Genomic DNA, 22,020 nt, shown 5'->3' on the forward strand with positions numbered 1-22,020 from the left:
TAAACAGACAGCGTCCACCTTCTCCAGCCGGCCCATGTGGGGAGCATAAACACCGGGCTATAGTTGGGCTGAATGGCCTGTATCTGGACTGTACACTCTATGTAATTCTATGTCCATCTCTTCTAGCCATTCCAATACATCTTCACCAATTGGAGATTTTAAGACACTAGTTTATAGGTCACAGTTACTTACTGACAAAAGGCACAGAAGTAGAGGCTGGAGCATTTGCAAGGAGGATGGTGGTAGCACCCAGGAGCAATGAGAGAATGGCCCTTGTTTATGGGTGAGCATATGGCAGGAGATTGGCACGTTGGAAGGTGATGTAGTGAGTGCCACGTGGGAAAGGACCACACGCAGGGCCATAACGGAGACAATGGGGCCGTGAAGTGAATGTGCCGAAAGGGCGGGTGACAGCAATGGGAGCTGGCAGAAGGCAGAGCACGTAGGTGAGATCTTGTGATGTTGAAGATCAGCTTGGTTACCATTACCGATTGGTAACCCCCCTCTCCCGCTACCGATCAATGTTATGCAGGAATAACCCTGCAATATATACTCTGTGTAGGGACTAGCTCCTCCTTCCGATATTATACCCACAGGAGCCAAAGTCCCTCATGCACTTGGCTAACCCAAAATATATAGCTACATGGGCCTAACCCCCGGAAATACAACAATCAAATTACTCTGATATATAACACATAGGTGTAATCCCAATATGTACCACATAGGGATACAAGTCACATGGGAACAAACCCTGATAAATGGTCTGCAGAGGTAAATCACCCTGTCCCAGTTATATACCAGAATCTGTGAGTCTGCGTACACAATATACAGTAGCCTACATACTGTGTCCAGGAGCGTGGTATTAAGTGCGGGATATAGGTCTAGATACAAGGGCGTGGGTACGAGTCAGATTACCAAATACAGATCTCTGTACAGGTTCCAGGGTACTGCTACTTGGTAGAGGACAATAGGTAGTTGCTCGTCACTGGCTTAGCCTGGGTACAAGGCAGGGGGCATTGAATATTAACTTGGGTGCAGGGTATTAGCCTCGATAAAGATTAGAGGGCACGAGCATGGGCAGGGAGTGCTGGGCTCCAGTCTGGGTACAGTGAACTAACCCCTTGTTTATAAGGCTCTGTTAAGTCTGTGTTTCAAATGGTTTATGTAATTATACTGATCTGGTCTGCGTCAGTTACATGTTATTTCTTTGTTTTACATTAAATAATATAGCTTTGAAATTTTTTTTAAAATTTTAATCTTTTATGTTAAACCACTGGCAGTCCTTGAAAAGGTTAATGATTCAAACACCGCAGTCTATCAGCACCCACGCAGGCTAATTGATGAAAACCACCTGCTATCAACTCCCGGGAACTGCAGGATCTCCAATCTGCAGGTATCTCGAACGGTCTCAGAAAATTCCATAATCACACTTTACAATCAGTCACTTAGTGAAATGAAAAACCTTTTGAAATGCAAACTACACCCTGGGGATGGGGAACAGTCTGAAACAAACCTCTCCCATTGCTTGGACCCCCCCCCCCACCCCCGAGGCCTGGACCCCCAGAGCCTGGTCCGACACTTCCATGTTTCGACGTGAAGTGGTTCTATAATATGTTGGGACTCCCTGTTGTGGAATGCAGATGGATTGTGAGTTACTGGGATAGGGTACTGGATTAGCTACCCAGAGGTCGGAGGTCAAATTCCACCATGATAAGTTGTAAAATTGAATAAATCTAGTAATCTATGGGCAGGGGAATTAAAATGGGCATGATGTTGGATTATTACAAAAACCTCAGCACTGGTTTAATTTCCTGCTCCCGACTGTTACCTCTGGAGTCCCTCCACAATCTATCCTTGCCCGCACCCCCCCATCTTCTTCCTCATCTACAACTTCCCCTCGGTGACATCATCCAAAAAATATGGAGACAGCTTCCAATGTTGACGTTCAGCTCTACCTGGCCACCACCCCTCTCGGCCCCTTCACTGCCTCTGTGCTGTCAGACTGCCGGTCTGACGTCTAGTCTTGGATGTGTGTTTTGCCCACACGCTGAGGCAGCGTCAATGGTGACCACCTCACAAACGGGCACATTCACATTTGGGTTCTAATGGGCATATTATTTGTGTTCTGTGCATTATCCTCGGCTGTGAGGATTCAAAAGTTCTGAGTGATCCCTTTACTATAAATAAAACCATTTAAACACATTTGAACTGGTTATACCCAGTAATTGCAACTTGTACAATGTGGTTATATGTAGAGTTGGTGAATTCTTGACTGTCACTGATCTATGAAACATAGAAAATAGGTGCAGGAGTAGGCCATTCGGCCCTTCGAGCCTGCACCACCATTTAATATGATCATGGCTGATCATGCAACTTCAGTACCCCATTCCTGCTTTCTCTCCATACCCCTTGATCCCTTTAGCTGTAAGGGCCACATCTAACTCCCTTTTGAATATCTCTAACGAACTGGCATCAACAACTTTCTCTGGTAGAGAATGCCACAGGTTCACAATTCTCTGAGTGAAGAAGTTTTCCTCATCTCGGTCCTAAATGGCTTACCCCTTATCCTTAAACTGTGATCCCTGGATCTGGACTTCCCCAACATTGGGAACATTCTTCCTGCATCTAACCTGTCCAATCCCATCAGAATTTTACATGTTTCTATGAGATCCCCTCTCATTCTTCTAAACTCCAGTGAATACAAGCCTAGTTGATCCAGTCTTTCTTCATATGTCAGTCCTGTCATCCCGGAAATCAGTCTGGTGAACCTTCGCTGCACTCCCTCAATAGCAAGAATGTCCTTCCTCAGATTAGGAGACCACAACTGCACACAATACTCAAGGTGTGGTCTCACCAAGGCCCTGTACAACTGCAGTAAGACCTCCATGCTCCTATACTCAAATCCCCTCGCTATGAAGACCAGCATTCCATTTGCCTTCTTCACCGCCTGCTGTACCTGCATGCCTACCTTCAATGACTGATGTACCATGACACCCAGGTCTCGTTGCACCTCCCCTTTTACTAATCTGTCACCATTCAGATAATAAGCTGCCTTCCTATTTTTGCAACCAAAGTGGATAACCTCACATTTATCCACATTATACTGCATCTGCCATGCATTTGCCCATTCACCTGACCTGTCCAAGTTCCCCTGCAGCCTCCTAGCATCCTCCTCACAGCTCGCACTGCCACCCAGCTTAGTGTCATCTGCAAACTTGGAGATATTACATTCAATTCCTTCATCCAAATCATTAGTGTATATTGTAAATAGCTGGGGTCCCAGCACTGAACCTTCGGTAACCCACTAGTCACTGCCTGCCACTCTTTGCTTCCTGTCTGCCAACCAGTTCTCTATCCATGTCAATACATTACCCCCAATACCATGTGCCTTAATTTTGCGCACTAATCTCTTGTGTGGGACCTTGTCAAGAGCCTTTTGAAAGTCCAAACACACCACATCCACTGGTTCTCCCTTATCCACTCTACTAGTTACATCCTCAAAAAATTCCAGAAGATTTGTCAAGCATGCATGAAAGAAACTCCCTGTCTGTGGGGAAGGTGGCGATTCTGGTCTGTAAATGATGTCTGTACATGACGGGTGGAGATCCTGGGTGGGGAGGGGAAGGAAAGGTAATTCTATTAAGCACTGTGAACTCTCGTGGAAGCAAGTCATCCTTGTTCGAAGGACCGCCTATGATGATGATGACAGTATTGTATCATCGAGGCAACAGCAGAAGGCCTATTACATGTTGCATTTATATTTATTATAATATTCAACCTATCACATCAAACACTATCACACTAATGATTCCCTCATATCTAATCCAGTTGCACTTGCTTGGTTAATTATTTATTGATATGATGGGAAGAAACCCTCCTATGTGGGGAGGTGTGATTCTGCTCGGTTTAAATGGACTCACCTGAAATGGAGGTTTTTGAATGTAAAGTGAGTTTCTACGATGCCGGTAGTCTTCACCCTGGTTCGGAGGATATCCTGCTCTGTGGGCTGATAATCACTCCCTCCGATCCGCTCTAAGCTGTCTAGGTAACTGAAAGAAAACACAGGCTGTTACAAAGCAAGTTCTCAACTGCATTGAAAGTGTTGGAGTGATCAACAATGTATCACACAGCATCTAAAGTGATCAGAAATCGCCAGACACGTAATTGTAATTGTAAGTCAATCAAACAATTGTAAACAGCAGGCTCTCCCCAGAGAGTTGCTCCCGATGATGTCATTAACATAAACACGGAAATAGAATAAAATATGCAAAATGTTCAGGAGAATGCTTTGCAACCATTGTAAGGAGGGTTAAACTTTCCCACTTTCCTTTAGTGGGCGGCACTCAGTCTATGTTCTGCCGAAGGGTCATAGACCTGAAATATTAAACTCTGGTTCTCTCTCCACAGATGCTGCCTGGCCCGCTGAGATTTCCAGAATTTTCTGTTTTTATTGTACTCAGTCTATGCTGTGTGAATGAAATAAAACTGATGGTCCCTTTTGCCAAAAGGGCTGACTGAGCTGCCACTTGTTCAGGGCTTTCAGTTCCGGGGGATGGAATTAAATGTTTTGGAAAGACTATGGGTTCGGGACAATAGATTTGCTTTCTATTTTCTGCAAGTTAGACTGTGATTCAGGAGACATGAACTCTCTCGTGTGCCCCCTTGCTGCTAGTGGAAGAATTGATGTGAATGGCCACTGCAGGGGTGAAGGTAGCCTCCTATATTTAAGGTACATGAACATCCCATTGATCTCAGCATGCCACCTATGAATAACAATAATTAACTTCTCAGGCTGGATATATGAGATATTGTTTAGCCAAATACAATGGGCTCACTGAAGATGTCTTCCTGGCTAATTCTTTCGAGCTTTCTTTGGTAGAAACATCCACCTATTTTCAACTGTCAAAGAGAATTGCTCTTATCTTCACTGGAGACCTGAAGAGGTAGTCACAGATAGTCATTTGGGCTTGTTGTGATTTTTACCATGTTTCCACATATTGTATATCAAATCTATACTCTGACTTCATTCTGCAAACCCTGCATTAGCAATAGATATGATCTCACAGTGTAGTAAAGCACACTAATTGGGGGCAAATACATGCACCTGTCTCACTAAGCTTAATAACAATATAAGCACAAAAGCAACAAACAACTTGTATGTATATAGCGACCTAATGTAGTAAAATGACCCAAGGAGCTTCACAGGAGCGTTACAAAACAAAATTTGACACCGAGCCACATAAGGAGATATTAGGGCAGATGAGGTAGGTTTTAAGGAGCATCTTAAAGGAGGAAAGAAAGGTAGAGAGGCGGAGAGGTTTAAGGAGGGAGTTCCAGAGCTTGGGGCCGAGGCAACAGAAGGTACGACCACCAATGGTGCAGTGATTCAAATTGGGGATGTGCAAGAGGTTAGAATTGGAGCAGCACAGATATATGAGGGTTGTAGGGCTGGAGAAGGTTACAGAGCAAGGGAGGGGCGAGGCCATGGAGGGATTTGAAAACAAGGATTGGAATTGTAAAAAAATCGAGGCGTTGCCGGACTGGGAGCCAATGTAGGCCAGCAAGCACAGGGGTGATGGGTGAATGGGATTTGGAGAGTTAGGATACATGCAGCTGAGTTTTGGATTAGCTTAAGTTTATGTAGGGTGGAAAATGGGAGGATGGACAGGAGTGCATTGGAATAGTCAAGTCTAGAGGTAACAACGGGAACAAGGATGAGCTGAGGCAGGGATGGAGGCAGGCTATATTACGGAGGTGGAAGTAAGGGGTCTTGGTGATGGAGCAGATTTGTGGTCAGAAGCTCATTTCGGGGTCAAATACAACGCCAAGATTGTGGACAGTTTCGTTCAGCCTCAGATGGTTGCCAGGGAAATGGACGAAGTCGGTGGCGCAGGAACAGAGTTTGTGGTGGGAACCAAAGACAAGGTCCGGAATTTTCTGAGGTAAGTGTGGGTGGGTTGGAGGCGGAGGGGGGTGAGAGTTGCAAAAATGTAAACCCGATCCCAACCCGTCCACTTTCACATTTCACTCAGGCGGGACTGCGGGGGTGGCTGCCTACCCACTGCCGGGGCGGGGTGGCAATTTACATATGATAATGAGGCCTGAAGCCTCTACGTTAGCCTACTTTGCCGGTTTTACTGCAGGTGGCTGGAGATCCTGGGGCTCGGGATCAGGCACGGTGCGGGTGGGACCCGGGAAAATCCAGCCCAATGGCTTCGGGCTTCCCAATATTTAATTGGAGGAAATTTCTGCCCATCCAGTACTGGATGTCAGACAAGCAGTCTGACAATTTCGAGACAGTGGAGGGGCCGAGAGAGGTGGTGGATAGGTAGAGCTGGATGTCGTCAGCGTACATGTGGAAACTGACGCTGTGTTTCCGGATGATGTCGCCGAGGGACATAATGTAGATAAGAAATAGGAGGGGGAAAAGGGTAGATCCTTGACTGACCAATCCCAGATAATTCCATTAAGCACTACTACCATAGAGACAACAGTAAGATGATTCCCTCACATCTAATCCAATCACAATCATTGCCTCACATCTAATCCAATTACAATCATTGCCTCACATCTAATCCAATTACAATCATTGCCTCACATCTAATCCAATCATAATCAATCATTCCCTCAAATCTAATCCAATCGCAATGATTTCTCACATCTAATCCAATCACAATCAATGATCCCCTCACAGCTAGCCCAATCACACTTATTAGAAGATTTCCTCATCAGTGAGAATGATTGATTTAAAAACCTCTACCTACCCAAAGTGCAAATTAAAAAGTGCAAAAGAACATCTTAAAACCATGTACAGCAGCTCGAATGTCGTTATTTCAGTCCAGTGTCTAATCCATAAATCCACCTCATTCACTCAATGATTCCCTCACACTAACCCAATCACACTTTTTCAAACATTCCCTTATATCTAACCCAATCACACTTGCTTGAGGACACCCTCACATCTAACCCAATGCTCTGATGAATCTTTTACATGCATTCAGCAGACCCAGCAGGGTGGGTATGTGTGCAAGTGTGTGTGATGATGAGCATTTTACATCACAGTCTATTGTCCTTATTGGGGTTTACACTGATGAATATTTTACTCTGAAGTTTATAGACCCCATTAGAAAGTGCAGTGTGTGTTTTACTTTGCAGTCTATAGATCTTGTTTCACATTGCAAGGACTGATATAAAAGCCTATTCCCTTTTTTATCGTCTTGCTGAAATACAATAACACATCGTTGGTGTGAATTCTCAAATTCCACCCTTCCCCATTTATGTGATCAGGAGCTGTGCACAATCCCAGCTCATGTTCAGCAAATCGAGAAGAGGAAATAAAACCAAATAATTAAAATGCCAACTTAGGGAGTGCGGGATCAATGCAAGGCACATTTTGTTATAAGGCAAAGGATAGTTTTATAAACAAACCAGTTTAGAGTTGATGGAAAAATACCTTTAAAGTAAATATAATTTAGTTACACGGACTCAGATGCAAATTAATGACATAATAAGCCCTTCCCCACAGAAGCTGTAAGGAAAGGTAATGTGATTTCACAGCAAGATTGAACCTACAATCCAGTGCTCCCAACAGAGAGCGGCACATTCACAGGGGGCGGCACTCACAGGGGGCGACGTGCTCACAGGGAGCGATACGTTCACAGGGAGCGGCACTGTTATGTATTAAATTTAGGGGTCACCAGACACCAGATAGCGCCGCGGTCAGAGATCATCGGACTGTACGCATGTGGCATGTGTGCTTGGTCACCTGTATATAAGCTGGGTGTTTTTGTCACGCTGGCACTCTTGGGCTGGAATAAAGATGGATCAGGTGCACCTGAGTTTACAGTAACCAGACTCGAGTCATTACAATTGGCGACGACGTAATTTAAGAACCTTCGCATGCACAATGGGCAATGTTGGAATCCTGAAGAGATTCGTGGAGAGCGAGGATTGGGCGGATTTTGTCAACTGCCTGGATTAGTATTTTGTGGCCAACGGCTTGGAGGCAGAGGCCTATGCAGCTAAGCGCACTGCAGTTCTCCTCACCGTTTCTGGTCCAAAAATTTATGGCCTCATGAAGAATCTTGTCTTGCCTGTACGTCCGGCGGAAAAATGGTCTGAGGAATTGTGTACGTTGGTGGGTAACCATCTGAAGCCAAAAGGGGTGATCATCATATCACGCTACTGTTTCTACATGCATGTTCGTGCTGAGGGCCAGGACGTGTCGGGATGTGTCGCCGACCTGCAATGTCTTGCTGAGCCGGGTAAGTTCGGGAACATGCTGGAAGACATGCTGCGTGATGTCTTCGTGATAGGCATCAGCCATGATGCGATCCTCAGGAAGCTGTTGGCTGCAGAGACACTGGATTTGAAAAATACCATCGCGACTGCCCAGGCTTGCATGACGACGGATGATAATTTGAGGCAGATATCATCGACGAGTCAGAGTTCCACGGCAAGTACTGTAAACAAGATGGCGTCACCTTCAGGCAGAGCTGTTTACGCAAAACCTGCCGCTGCTCAGAGCCCGCCAACTGGTTCGATCCAGATTTCACCATGTTGGCATTGTGGGGGCAATCATCGGCCTCAACAGTGTCGGTTTAGATAATACTCATGCAATGGATGTTCGAAAGTGGGGCATCTTCACAGGATGTGTCCACAACGGAGCAAGCGTGGTGCGGCTCACCACATGGTTGATGAGGACCAGTTCAGTGATGGCCCGGATATGCAATCCGAGGAGGAAGTGAATGGAATGTATTCGTTCCTGAGCAAGAGCCAGCAAGAGCCAGCCGATAGTCGTTAATGTGAAGCTAAATGGCGTGCCTGTATCAATGGAGCTGGACATGGGTGAGGGCCAATCGATAATGAGCCAAAAGACATTCGACAAGCTGTGGGACACTAAGGCTGCGAAACCGAAGCTGAGTCCAATCAATGCCAGGTTGCGTACTTACACCGAGGAACTCATACCGGTGCTCGGCAGTGCAGCAATCGAGGTGTCATATGACGGTGCGGTTCACGAGCTACCATTATGGATCGTCCCAGGTAATGGTCTAACCCTGTTCGGCAGGAATTGGCACGAGAAAATCAAGCTGAACTGGAATGATGTCAAGATGTTGTCTCGGTGGATGATACTTCGTGTGCTCAAGTATTAAAAAAGTTTCCTTCTTTGTTTGAACCGGGCATTGGTAATTTTACGGGAGCCAAGGTGCAGATTCACCTGGACTCCAATGCAAGGCCTGTCTATCATAAAGCTCGGTCTGTTCCATACATGATGAGGGAGAAGGTTGAAATCGAGCTCGACAGACTCCAGCGCGAAAAGATCATATCACTGGTCAAGTTTAACGAGTGGGCTAGTCCCATTGTTCCTGTGTTGAAGAGTGATGGCACTGTCAGGATTTGTGGAGACTACAAGGTTACGATTAACTGATTTTCGAAACAGAATTAGTATCCGTTACCGACCTGTTCGCCAAGCTAGCTGGTGGAAATTCATTCACAAAACTGGATCTGACCCAGGAGCTTGTCAACACTTCGAAGAAACTCACCTGCATCAACACTCATAAAGGACTGTTCGTCTACAACAGGTGTTCCTTTGGGATTCGTTCGGCTGCAGCCATATTTCAGAGGAATATGGAGAGTTTACTGAAGTCCGTTCCTAGAACTGTCGGTGTTTCAAGGTGACATTCTGGTCACAGGTCGCGACACTGCTGAATATCTGAACAATCTTGAAGAAGTCCTACAGCATCTGGACAAAGTGGGACACAGGCTGAAACGCTCGAAGTGTGCATTCGTGGCACCTGAAGTCAAATTCCTGGGGCGGAAGCTTGCTGCTGCTGGCATCAGGCCTACCGATTCAAAATCCGAGGCCATCAAAAATGCACAAAGCCTCAGAATGTGACACAGCTGCGTTCGTTCCTTGGGCTACTCAACTACTTTGGTTATTTCTTACCCAGATTGAGCACTTTACTAGAGCCACTGCATGTGTTACTAAGAAAAGGCGACAACTGTGCCTGGGGTGCGTCTCAAGATAGAGCCTTTGAGAAAGCCAGGAATCTGCTATGTTAAAACAGGTTGCTTGTTCATTATGATCCGTGTAAGCGTCTTGTATTGGCCTGTGATGTTTCATCATATCGGGTTGGCTGCATACTCCAACAAGCAAATGAATCGGGCAAGCTACAACCTGTTGCGTATGCTTCGAGAAGTCTGTCTAAAGCGGAAAGAGCTTATAGTATGATAGAGAAAGAAGCTTTGGCCTGTGTGTATGGGGTAAAATAAATGCACCAGTACCTGTTTGGTCTTCGTTTTGAACTAGAAATGGATCACATGCCACATGCGTACAGCCCGATGACCTCCGACCGCAGCGCCCTCTGGTGTCTGGTGACCCCCAAGCATTAATACATAACAATGTATAATGCTCAGTTACAGGTCAAGACCTCATATGCTTATTGGGGTTCCTCCTGCTGAACTACTGATGGAGAATTCTCAAGACCAGACTTTCTCTTGTTCATCCTGAATTGAATGATCGTGTTGAAAACAGACATCAAAGTCAGCGATGGTGTCATGATCGTGTTGCCGTGTCACGTGACATCTCGGTCAACGATACGGTTTATGTATTGAACTATGGTCAAGGTCCAAAGTGGATCACCGGCACTGTTACAGCCAAGGAGGGTAACAGAATGTTTATTGGCGTGCTCAAGAATGGGCAAAAACGCAGGAAACACCTTGACCAGGTTAAACTGCGGCACACAGATATACTGGAACCAAGTGAGGAAGATGCAGTCAGTGACAAACCAACCATTGTTCACTCATCAGAGGACTCTGCTGACATTACTGACTCTGAACCTTCAGTCTCTGATGTGGTCATGACCACTCCCATCAGATCGACTACTCAGCCCTCAGTCTCAACGGACTCAGAACGCTCGCCCAGAGCCAAAGTTGAACTGAGACGATCAACTCGTGAGAGGAATGCCCAGACCGTCTTAATTTGTAAAAAGACTGTTAAGATTTTAAAAGGGGGATGTTGTTATGTATTAATGCTTGGGGGTCACCAGACACCAGAGGGCGCCGCGGTCGGAGGTCATCGGGCTGTACGCATGTGGCATGTGTGCTTGGTCACCTGCATATAAGCCACTTGTCTTTGTCACACTGGCACTCTTGGGCTGGAAACTCTTTTAGAGTCTACCTGCGAAAACATAAACATTAAACTGTGCCACCCGACCTGGGTGACACTCCAGACATTTACAAGGCCCATTTTTTTTTCCCCCCTTTTTTTGTGTTTTTTTTTTGTTTTTTCTTTTTTTTTTTGTTTTTTTTTTTTTGGGCACTAAAATCACAATTTTTCCCCAGTGCCCCCTATAAAAGGGAAGGGGACACTAAAAGCACCGGCAATTAAAACAAATTAACTTTAAAACGTAAAATCAAATTAAAATTTGGTTGCCGGGCGTGATGATGCACTCCAGTCCCTCCGGTGCCCACCTCTCGCGGAAGGCCGCGAGCGTACCGGTGGACACCGCGTGCTCCATCTCCAAGGACACCCTGGACCGGATGTAAGAGCGGAAGAGAGGCAGGCAGTCAGGTTGAACGACCCCCTCGACCGCCCGCTGCCTGGACCGGCTGATGGCACCCTTGGCCGTGCCCAGGAGCAGTCCTACGAGGAGGCCTTCGGACCTACCCGCTCCCCTCCGCACAGGGTGCCCAAAGATCAGGAGGGTGGGACTGAAGTGCAGCCAGAATTTCAGGAGCAGCCCCTTCAAATAATGGAACAGGGGCTGCAACCTCGTGCACTCAATAAAAACATGGAACACGGACTCCTCCAGACCGCAGAAATTGCAGGCGGCCTGGGAGTCCGTGAACCGGCTTAAAAATTTGTTGCACGGCACTGCTCCGTGCACCACCCTCCAGGCCAAGTCCCCGATGAATAGTGGGAGGACCCCTGCGTAGAGTGCCCTCCATCGGGGACCCCCGCCTCCTCCGGACGGCAAGATGGTACGCCATGGCGTGTCCGGACGGCCGGCGAGGATGGCAAAGTTGAGGGTGTGCAGGAGCAGCCCGTACAGGAAACCCCTCCGCGCGGAACTGAAAGGCACGGAGGGGATTTCCCCGAGGCGGCTCAAGTTGTGAGGCGCCGGCCCCCGAGGGAGGTTCCGGGGTTTGGCGCCGATGAGGAATTCCGTCCGGACGGGGGTCAGTTCGGACGGGATCTCCCCACGTGCTTGAGCCTCCTCGATACACCTAACGGAGTCAGGGCCCAGAGCTGTTTTTAGCGACTCGATGGCATCGGCCGCGCGGCGGACGTTGGCAGAATTTAGGCGCCGCGCCAGCGTGACTGGCGCCATCCAGCCCGCTCCTCCGCCATCGAGCAGGTCCCTGACCCTGGTCACCTCACCAGCCACAGCCCTCTCTTCCGACCGCCACATGAAGCCTCGGCCGTGGAGGTACGGATTTTGGGCTGGAATAAAGATGGATCAGGTTGCACCTGAGTGAGTTTACAGTTACCAGATTCTTGAGTCATTAAGAATCACAGGGGGCGGGGCGCTCACAACAGGGGGCGGGGCGCTCACAACAGGGGGATGGCAGGTGTGTAGCCCTTGATTTTCTCTTCATTAATTTTAGTGAATAGAAAATGAGGGTGTGTGCTCCTGCAATTCACTGCGTTGGCAACTGCTCCCCACAGAAGGTGCCGGGTTGTGGAACCACCCCAGCCATCTATTTGTGTGTTTGAAAGATTAGCCCAGCCACCTATGGAAGTTCAGAATTAACAAATCCTGTTTCATTCAGTAATTCTGCACTTCTTTTGGTGCATGGCCTAATTGTTCTGATTTTGCCGAGCATTGTCTGGGTGCTGAAAGTAAGGGTAGATAGGTATTAGATATCTGCTTTGCAAATATGACCTCCAATGTCAGACAATCTGTTTTACTGGAATGGCTTAACTAATCCAAAAGAAATTCTCCATACATTCAAACTGACATTGGCAATTGTCAGTCGTCTTTAAACAACTTCAGCCGGTATCAGAGGTCAGACACTTAACATTCCTCTGCCTGTTATTGTAGCGGAAGTGATAATCCCTTTAAAATAAATGGATTAATAGAAGTGTTAAAATAGCCGGTGGAGTGGAGAAAAGGCATGTTAAATGTTCACCCACTGACATTACCGAGGGAAGTTTCTCGGCTTGTGTCTACAGTGATGTACTGTAAATTTCTGGATTTTGGCACTTGATTCCTCTCGCGTACTGGCGGTGGCTCTGTGAATGGTTTGACATTGTCCATTAACAAAAGGCTCTGATGCCAAATGGATTTCACTCCCCCCCTCCCCCGGTTCTTACTCCTCCTCAGCAGGAGGTGGCGCTACATGCTGATACACCACCCCATGGGATGGCAATAGTCATCGAGTACCTTGTAATGTTTGTTAAATGTAAGCCCAGATAGTGAGGGGTAAAATTCAACTTTGACAGGGGCAAAAAGGACACTGTCGCATCAGCTCCCCATTATACACCCCGTCCGATTTCCTTCCCACTGACTTCAGGGAGGGTGACCGGTCCGTTAATCACCTGCTTTGCAGTCCCACCAAAGTTTTGTTTTATCCAGAATGCTCAACTAATGCCAACATAGCTAGTGCCAATTGCTCCTTCCCAGAACCCAGGGATTCAGAGAAGAATTGTTACGCCTCCACTGTCAACCCAGCTGATTGAGTGCAGATCAGTGGTCAAACGTGGAAGCTTCTCGAGAGGGGTAAGGTTCTGCATTACATCAGACAGCACAGTTACCATCTGAGAGGCATACAACAGGTTGCATTTCATAGCAGTTTTGATTAGTCATTATTTGAAGGAGATCCCCATGGATTCAAAGTGCAAAAGCTGGTATGTGTAGAAATGTTTTAGATTGAACATTCACTTAGAATGTTATTACCCGAGGGGACCATGCAAATGACCAGCAAGGTCCCAGGACAAAATACACAAGACTAGTTATTTTCTATTGGTGGGCACCTTGCTGCAGCTTGTCTATGGCTATTTATTCAAGGGCCAGGACAACAAAAACTTGCCTTTATAAAGCATCATTAACGTAGTAAATCACCCCAAGGTGCTTCACAGGAGTGTTATCAAACAAAATTTGACATCGAGCCACATGAGATATTAGGACAGATGACCAGAAGCTTGTTCAAAGAGGTAGGTTTCAAGAAACATCATAAAAAGAGGTGGAGAGATTTAGGGCGCGAATTCCAGAGGTTAGGGCCTCGGCAGCTGAAGGCATAATTGCCAATGGTAGAGCAATTAAAATTGGGGTTGTGCAAGAGGCCAGAATTGGAGGAGCGCAGAGATCTCAGAGGGTTGTACGGCTGGAGGAGGTTATAGAAATAGGGAGGGGTGAGGCCATGGAGGGATTTGAAAACATGGATGAGAATTTTAAAAATCGAGGCTTTGCTGGATCGGAAGCCAATGTAGGTCAGTGAGTACAGAGGTGATGGGTGAGCGGGACTTGGTGAGAGTTAGAACATAGGCTGCCGAGCTTTGGATGATCTCAAGTTTACAGAGGGTGAAAAGTGGGAGGCCGGCCAGGAGAGCATTGGAATAGTCAGGTCTGGAGATAAAAAAGGCATGGATGAGGGTTTCAACAGCAGATGAGCTGAGGCAGGGACGGATTCGGGCGATGTTACGGACGTGGAAGTGGGCAGTCTTGATGATGGTGCGGATTTGCGGTCGGAAGTTCATCTCGGGGTCAAAAAACAACACTAAGGTTACGGACGGTCTGGGTCAGCTTCAGACAGTTGTTGGGCAGAGGGAAGAAATCGGTGGCTCGGGAACAGATTTTGTAGCAGGGACCAAAGACAATGGCTTTGGTCTTCCCAATATTTAGTTGGAGGAAATTTCTGCTCATCCAGTGCTGGACATTGGACAGGCAGTGTGACAAATCAGAGACAGTGGAGGGGTGGAGAGAGGTGGTGGGGAGGTAGAGCTGAGTGTTATCAGTGTACATGGGGAACCGGACGTGTTTTCGGGTGTTGTCGCCGAGGGGCAACATGCGGATGAGAATGGCAGGGATTGAGACACACAGAACAGTAAAGAATAAAAATGACAGAAAAGGATGGAACAATGAGAATCAGCAGGAGGGAAAGAAATAGACAAATAGCTGAGAAAATAGAGGGAAATGAGAGGCAGAAATAGCAGAGAAACCAAGAGATCAGTGGAGGAGAGACTGATGGAGAAGAGCGAGCGAGATGTGGCGAGACAAGAAAAACGAGAAAAGCTAATTCGCTAGGGCAGAAAGAGACTAATGGAAAAGAGAGGAAGATCAAGGAGAGAGAAAAGAAAGATTGATGGAGGAGAAAGATCAGAGACCGAGAGAGACAGATAGAGGGGAGGGACTGGTAGAGGGAGAGAGAAATAACACAAACCGCAGCGATTAAATACACACCAGCACTGAAGGGTGTTAATTCTATTTTTACAATGTGGCAGTCATAGGTACCCTGCGTGCTTACAGTGCTGAGAGACTGGGGAAGGCACAGCTCTGTACATGACGCTCGAATTAATCAGTTTACCAGGCTCCTGCTGCCAGTGTGAGTTTTAATAATTGATAACAGATGACAAGTTAGTCAATTCTTCTAAATCATTAAGATGCAAATGGTGGGGCAGCGGATAAAGTTTTAACTTTGAAAATTTGGAGATTTTGGCAGGGTCTGCACCAGCTGCTTTCATATTTCAGCCAATGCCCATATTCTTTCTGGGGCTTTCTGATTGGCTAAAGTCACTTGTTCTGCAGTTAATAGCGTGACACAATTCAGTTGTTCAACCATGACTGAGGAAAATGAGTTGAATTGAAGTGGGAGCATCAGTGGGACAGGACGGTCATTGAAGAATGGCCGTCCCCTGTGGCCCAGTTGATGGACACAACTTACTAAGTTTACAATTTGGACACGTGGTATCAACTCTTATATGAAAATCTCACGCCGAGGCTTTTAGCCATGCTGGCATCTTGGTGAGACCATTTCTTGGTCACTGCTCCCTCAATCACTGAGGTTGAGAAGGTGCTGTGTAGGGAATCATGCAGGATCCATCTGCCCTTCCCAATGTAATGCACTCTGATCCCTCCCAGCCCCACATCAATACAACCTTTTGGAGCTGGGGGCGGCGGGTCAGATATGCGTCCTGAACGAGTGAGTGAGCTGCATACAACTCCGCAATAAACCAAGCTCCGTACACAATAATGCAAGACTGTTCTCCCACCCATTCCCGTACACAATAAAGTGCAATGTTCCATCCTCCTCGGCCACTCTCGTCCCTTCCCCAAACCCCAGTGCTTTTGCCCTTCTCTTCTCACTCAGGGGTGTCAGCCTTGGCTCAGTGGATAGCACTTTCACTTCCGAGTCAGAAGGCTATGGGTTTAAGCCCCACTCCAGCGACTTGAGCACAAAATCTAGGTTGACACATTAGTGCAGGGCTGAGGGAGTACTGCACTATCAGCAGTGTCGCCATTCAGATGAAATGTTAAACCAAGGCTCAGTCTGCCCTCTCAGATGGAAAGATCCCATGGCTCTATATCGAAGAGCAGGGGAGTTCTCCCTGGCCAACATTCATCCCTCAAGCAACATCAGCAAAAACTGATTATTTGGTCATTTATCTCAGTGCTGTTTGTGGGACTGTGCTTTGCGCAAATTGGCCGCTGTTGCCCTGCATTGAAACAGCGACAACACGTCAATGGCTGATGCGTTTTGGGACACCACAAGTTATGAAGGATACTACCTAAATGCAAGTTCGTTCTTACTTTTTTTCTGATCCTCCCTTTATTTTTAAAATTTTTTAGTTCCTGGGATGTGGAAACTGCTGGCAAGGCCCATCGCTAACTGCCCTCGAGAAGGTGGTGGTGAGCCGCCTTCTTGAATCGCTGCAGTCCTCGTGGTGAAGGCACTCCCACAGTGCTGTTAGTGAGGGAGTTCCAGGATTTTGACCCAGCGACTATGAAGGAATATATTTCCAAGTCAGGATGGTGTGTGACTTGGAGGGGAACGTGCAGGTGATGGTGTTCCTATGCGTCTGCTGCCCTTGTCCTTCCAGGTAGTAGAGGTTGCAGGTTTGGGAGGTGCTGTCGAGGACTCCCAGGGCTTCTCCCTCCCGACTGAATACCATGGTGCTGCCACTTCAGGTGGGTCTGTCCTGCCGGTGAGACAGGATATATCCAGGGATGGAGATGGAGTCTGGGACGTTGGCTGAAAGGTACGATTCTGTGAGTATGACTATGTCAGGCTGTTTTGCTGGACTAGACTGTGGGACAGCTCTCTCAATTTTGGGAGTCCCCAGATATTAATCAGGAGGAATTTGCGGGGTCGATGGGGCTGGGTGTGCCGTTGAGTCCGAAGACGGTGCTGAGGTCGATGCTGGGTAGTCCGTCTGGTTTTATTCTTGTTATTGTTTTTTGTAGCGGTTTGTTACAACCGAGTGGCTGGCTAGGCCATTTCAGACGACCACATGGAGTCACATATAGGCCAGACTGGGTAAGCAAGGCAGATTTCCTTCCCTAAAGGGCATTCATGAACCAGATGGGTTTTTTTCGACAACCCGATAAATTCATGGTCATTACTGATACTCGCTTTTTATTCCAGATTTATTTAATTAACTGAATTTAAATTCCCCAGCTGTCATGGTGGGATTAGAACTCACATCTCTGGATCACTAGTCCAGTAACATAACCACTACGCTACCGCTCCCCTACCGCTGTACTCCTCCCTCGCCCTCTCTTTCTTCTTGGTCATCGCTCTCTTGCAGTCCTCTACCTCCTTCTCTTCCCTCCACCTTTCTCTCCCCCTTTTATTTTTTAAAAAGGTTTATTTGATTAGCTTCAAGAACATAATTCCTGCTTGAAAAGACACGATTCCCTGGGCCAACGCAGGCTCCAGGAGAGGGCTGGCTGGGGCCGCTAAAGCAGCACGGCGAGTAGGAGAGAACGCTGCAAGCTCTGCATCGTTGCCGCAAGTGGAAGACACAGAACATAAGAACTAGGAGCAGGAGGAGGTCATACGGCCCCTCGAGCCTGCTCCGCCATTCAATAAGATCAAGGATGAACTTTTGCATCAACTCCACCTACCCGCACTATTCCATATACCGTAATTCCCTTAGTGCCCAAAAATCTATTGATCTCAATCTTGAATATACTCATCGACTGAGCACCCACAGCTCTCGGGGGCAGAGAATTCCAAAGATTCACCACCGAGTGAAGAAATTTCTCCTCATCTCAGTCCTAAATGGCCGACCCTTTATCCTGAGACTATGACCGCTGGCTGCTGCAGCCAGGGGAAACTGCCCCTCGCCATCTACCCTCGTCAAGGTGTCGAAGAACTTTATACATTCCAGTTAGATCACCTCTCATTCTTCTAAATTGCAGAGAATATAGGCCCATTCTGCTCAATCTCTCCTCATAGAACAGCCCCCTCATCCCAGGAATCAGTGAACCTGATCAAGACTGCTCCCTCATTGGTCAAAATCCACCAATCTGAATGAGGTCTCTGTTATTGAGTACTTGAAGTGCAGCCTGACCAGGTCCTATACAAGTTTAACATAATTTCACTATTGAATTCTACACCCCTCAAAATAAATCCCAGTGTTTTGTTAGCATTTTTAATTGCTTTGCTGACCTGCCTTGTTCACATGTATCCCTCGATCACTTTGCTCTTCTACCCCATTCAGTTTCATATCTTCTAAGATATAGATGATGTTTCTGTTATTCCTACCAAAGTGCAGCACCTCACATTTAACTATTTAAAAGTTCATTTGCCGCTTAATTGCCCAGACTACAAGTTTTCTAAAGTCTTCTTGTATTATGTTGCATTCTTTCGCAGTTTCGTATTATCTGCAAATTTTGATATTGCGTTACTTCTTCTCAAGTCCAAATGATTAATGTAAATTATGATTAACAGTGGTCCCAGCACTGATCCTTGTGGAACACCATTTTCTACCTTACTCCACTCTGAATAACTGCCCTTTACCCCTACTCTCTGCTTTCTACTTTTTAGCCTATTTTCTATCCATTCAACTATTTGGTCCCCTGACTCCACAGGCCCTAACCTTCATCATGAGTCGACCGTGCGGTACCTTATCAAAAGCCTTTTGAAAATCCAAGTATATGACATCTACTGCACTACCCATATCTATCTTTCCATTACCTTTTGGTAAGAGGAATAAGGAGGCCACATAGTCCTTGGAAAATAAGAGCCTAAATGGGGTAGAGGTGCAAAGGGATCTCGGGGTATAGCTTTACAAATCATTAAAAGTGGCAACACAGGTTAACAAGGCCATAAACAATTCAAACAAAACACTCTTTTTTTTCTAGAGGAACAGAATTGAAAATCAGAGATGTGATGTTAAACTTGTATAAAACCTATACCACAGACAACAGTTCGAGGGCTCAACTTTCCCCAAAGCTGTTTTTTGGCTTACTTGAAGAGTTACGCCCATTTTTTGGGGGCCAAAAAAAAAATCCAACTTTCCCTGTTTGAATTGTTGATTTTGGCCCCGCCTAGCCTGTCCTTTAGCTTTGGGGGTGGTGCTCAAGATCTGCGCCAAAAAGATCGGGTTGCCAGGGTAATGAGGGACACACTGTGGGCTGAGGCTGGAAAGTGAAACATACAACACTTTTTGTCTAGCTCGCAGCAACCTGCACAAGCACATTGCAGCAACATTCCAGCATTAAATTATTAAAGTGTTTATGCCAAAAGTCTATCCCCTCCTCCTGGTGCCCGGTGCCGCTGCTAGCCCTGGCTGAAAGGCCTCCCCCTCTCTCTCCCGCTGCTGTCCTGGCTGTGGAACTGCATCTTCTATGCTGATTCTCTTACCTGGGCTGATTTTGTTAACTGCCCAGAAGATTTTTCCAGAGTGGTCACATACGCCATCCTAAGAAAAATTGGAGTAAATCGGAGCTGGCCAAACTTGCTTAAATGGCCAGAATTGGCGTGGGTGGCAGGTTACGACCCAATGAGGTAAAAAGATCGTCGCCTAAAAAAATCCTACCTAAGTGCATTATGTTAGCTCAGAAACTTTAGGGAAACTTGGGGATTTGAATTTACTCCAAAAAAACCGGTGCAAGCCAAAAAAACGGCGCAGATAATTGGGGAAAATTGAGCCCCTAGTCTCCATATTATAAAAAGAATACAGAGGCACTGGAGACGGTGCAAAAAGATTCACAGGAATGATACCAGAACTGAGGGATTAGAACTATTAGGAAAGTCTGATAGGATGGGACTCTTCCCTAGCAAAGAGAAGGCTGTGGGGTGACCCAATCGTCTTTAAAGTTATGAAGGATTTGATAGGGTAGACATAGAGAAAACACTTGTACTTGTGGGGAGTCCAAAACTAGAGGACATAAATATAACAGTCATTAAAAATCTAAAACGTAATTTCCGAGAAACTTCTTTACTCAGAGTGGTGAGAATGTGGAACTCGCTACCACAGGGACTGCTTGATGCAAATAGCAGAGACATTTAAGGGGAAGCTAGATAGTGAGGGAGAGAGGAAGAGAGGATGTGCTGATAGGGTTAGATGAAGCAGAATGGGTGGAGACCCGTGTGGAGCATAAACACCGGCACAGACCAGTTGGGCTGAATGACATTTCGATAGGAAGAATGAGGAGAGACAATACATGCTAAATGGTACAGGTTTAAAGGGGGTGTACGAAGAGAGACACCTGGGGGTGCTAGCGTACAAATCTTTGAAGGTGGCAAGACAGGTTAACAAATCAGTTAATAAAGCGCGAGAGATCCTGAGCTTTACTAATAAAGGCATAGAGTACAAAAACCCAGGACATTTTGCTAAACCTACACAAAACACTAGTTCAGCCCCAGCTGGAGTATTGTGTCCAATTCTGGGCATCACACTTTAGAAGGACTTTGTAGAGGGTACGGAAGAGATTGACGAGAATGGTTTCAGGGATGAGGGATTACAGTTACGTGGGTAGACTGGGGAAGCTGGGGTAGTTCTCCTTAGAGCAGAGAAGGCTAAGAGGAGATTTGATAGAGGAGTTTAAAATCACAAAGGGTTTAGATAGAGTAAATACAGAGCAGTTGTTTCCAATGGCTGAAGGGCCGATAACCAGAGGGCACAGATTTAAGGTGATTGGCAAAAGAACCAGAGGTGACAGGAGGAAAAACCTTTTACGGAACGAGTGGTTAGGATTTGGAATCCACTGCCCGATAGGGTGATAGATACCGATTCAATTGTAGCCTTCAAAAGGGAATTGGATAAATACTTGAAGGAGAAAAAATTGCATGGATACGGGGAAAGAGCGGGGGAGTGGGACTGATGGATTGCTCTTCGAAAGAGCCGGTGCAGACTCGATGGGCCGAATGGTCTCCTTCTGTGCTGTACTATTCTATGATTTTATGACCTGTTTCTGTGCTGTAAATTTTATGTAATAACATCCACGAGGCCCTCATTCAATCTTCATCCTGCACATGCCTCAGCTAATCATGCCTAGACTCATTAAAGGAGGCAGAGAGATTTTGTTAAGTACAAGTCACAGCCATTCTGGGCTACAGAACCCAACAGAGACCTCATTTAGACACATTCTGTCTGTCTTCAACCTTATAGCACAGTAAAGCTAACATTATCATTGAGTGACACCATCAGTAAATTATTCAGTTACTCTGCTGTGAGCATCAATTGTTCCAGAGCCTCACGTTGCAGGGTTGCCGTGGGAGAGGAGGAATTCACTGAAGCTGCTCCTCTTTATTTTATAGGCGAGTTGTTACTTATCTCAGAGAGTGATCAGTGTGCACATGTCAAACCACGCTGCTTGCAGTATCCTCTCAAGACTGGGAAAGACCAGAATGAACGTGTTACAGTGTGGACAGGATTTCTTCAATCTTGCAGTCAACACTGTGCCTGCTGAGCTGACCTGCTCTCATCTTCAAGAAAGATCTGTAATAGCCTATTGATAAAGTGCCTGGCACGCTGATTCCCTGTACCCTTGTCTAGGGCCAAGGATTCCCAAAAGACGGTGGGAATGTTACATTATTTCAAGGAGGCTTTGAGGGTGTCCTTGAAGC

At 46.5% G+C, this 22,020-nt stretch overlaps 1 protein-coding gene across 3 annotated transcripts in view; it reads right to left on the bottom strand.

Moving 5' to 3' along the window:
* LOC139278757 (guanine nucleotide-binding protein G(o) subunit alpha) overlaps positions 1–22,020 on the bottom strand; it is a 323,558-nt gene that overhangs the window by 49,858 nt on the left and 251,680 nt on the right. For all 3 annotated transcript variants that reach the window (XM_070897862.1, XM_070897863.1, XM_070897861.1), the window contains exon 5: positions 3,921–4,049. In XM_070897862.1, coding sequence (XP_070753963.1) covers positions 3,921–4,049 — 129 coding nt within the window. The remainder of the gene's footprint in view (positions 1–3,920; positions 4,050–22,020) is intronic.

This window comes from Pristiophorus japonicus, chromosome 13 (assembly GCF_044704955.1).
Source record: "Pristiophorus japonicus isolate sPriJap1 chromosome 13, sPriJap1.hap1, whole genome shotgun sequence".
Taxonomy (NCBI): domain Eukaryota; kingdom Metazoa; phylum Chordata; class Chondrichthyes; family Pristiophoridae; genus Pristiophorus; species Pristiophorus japonicus.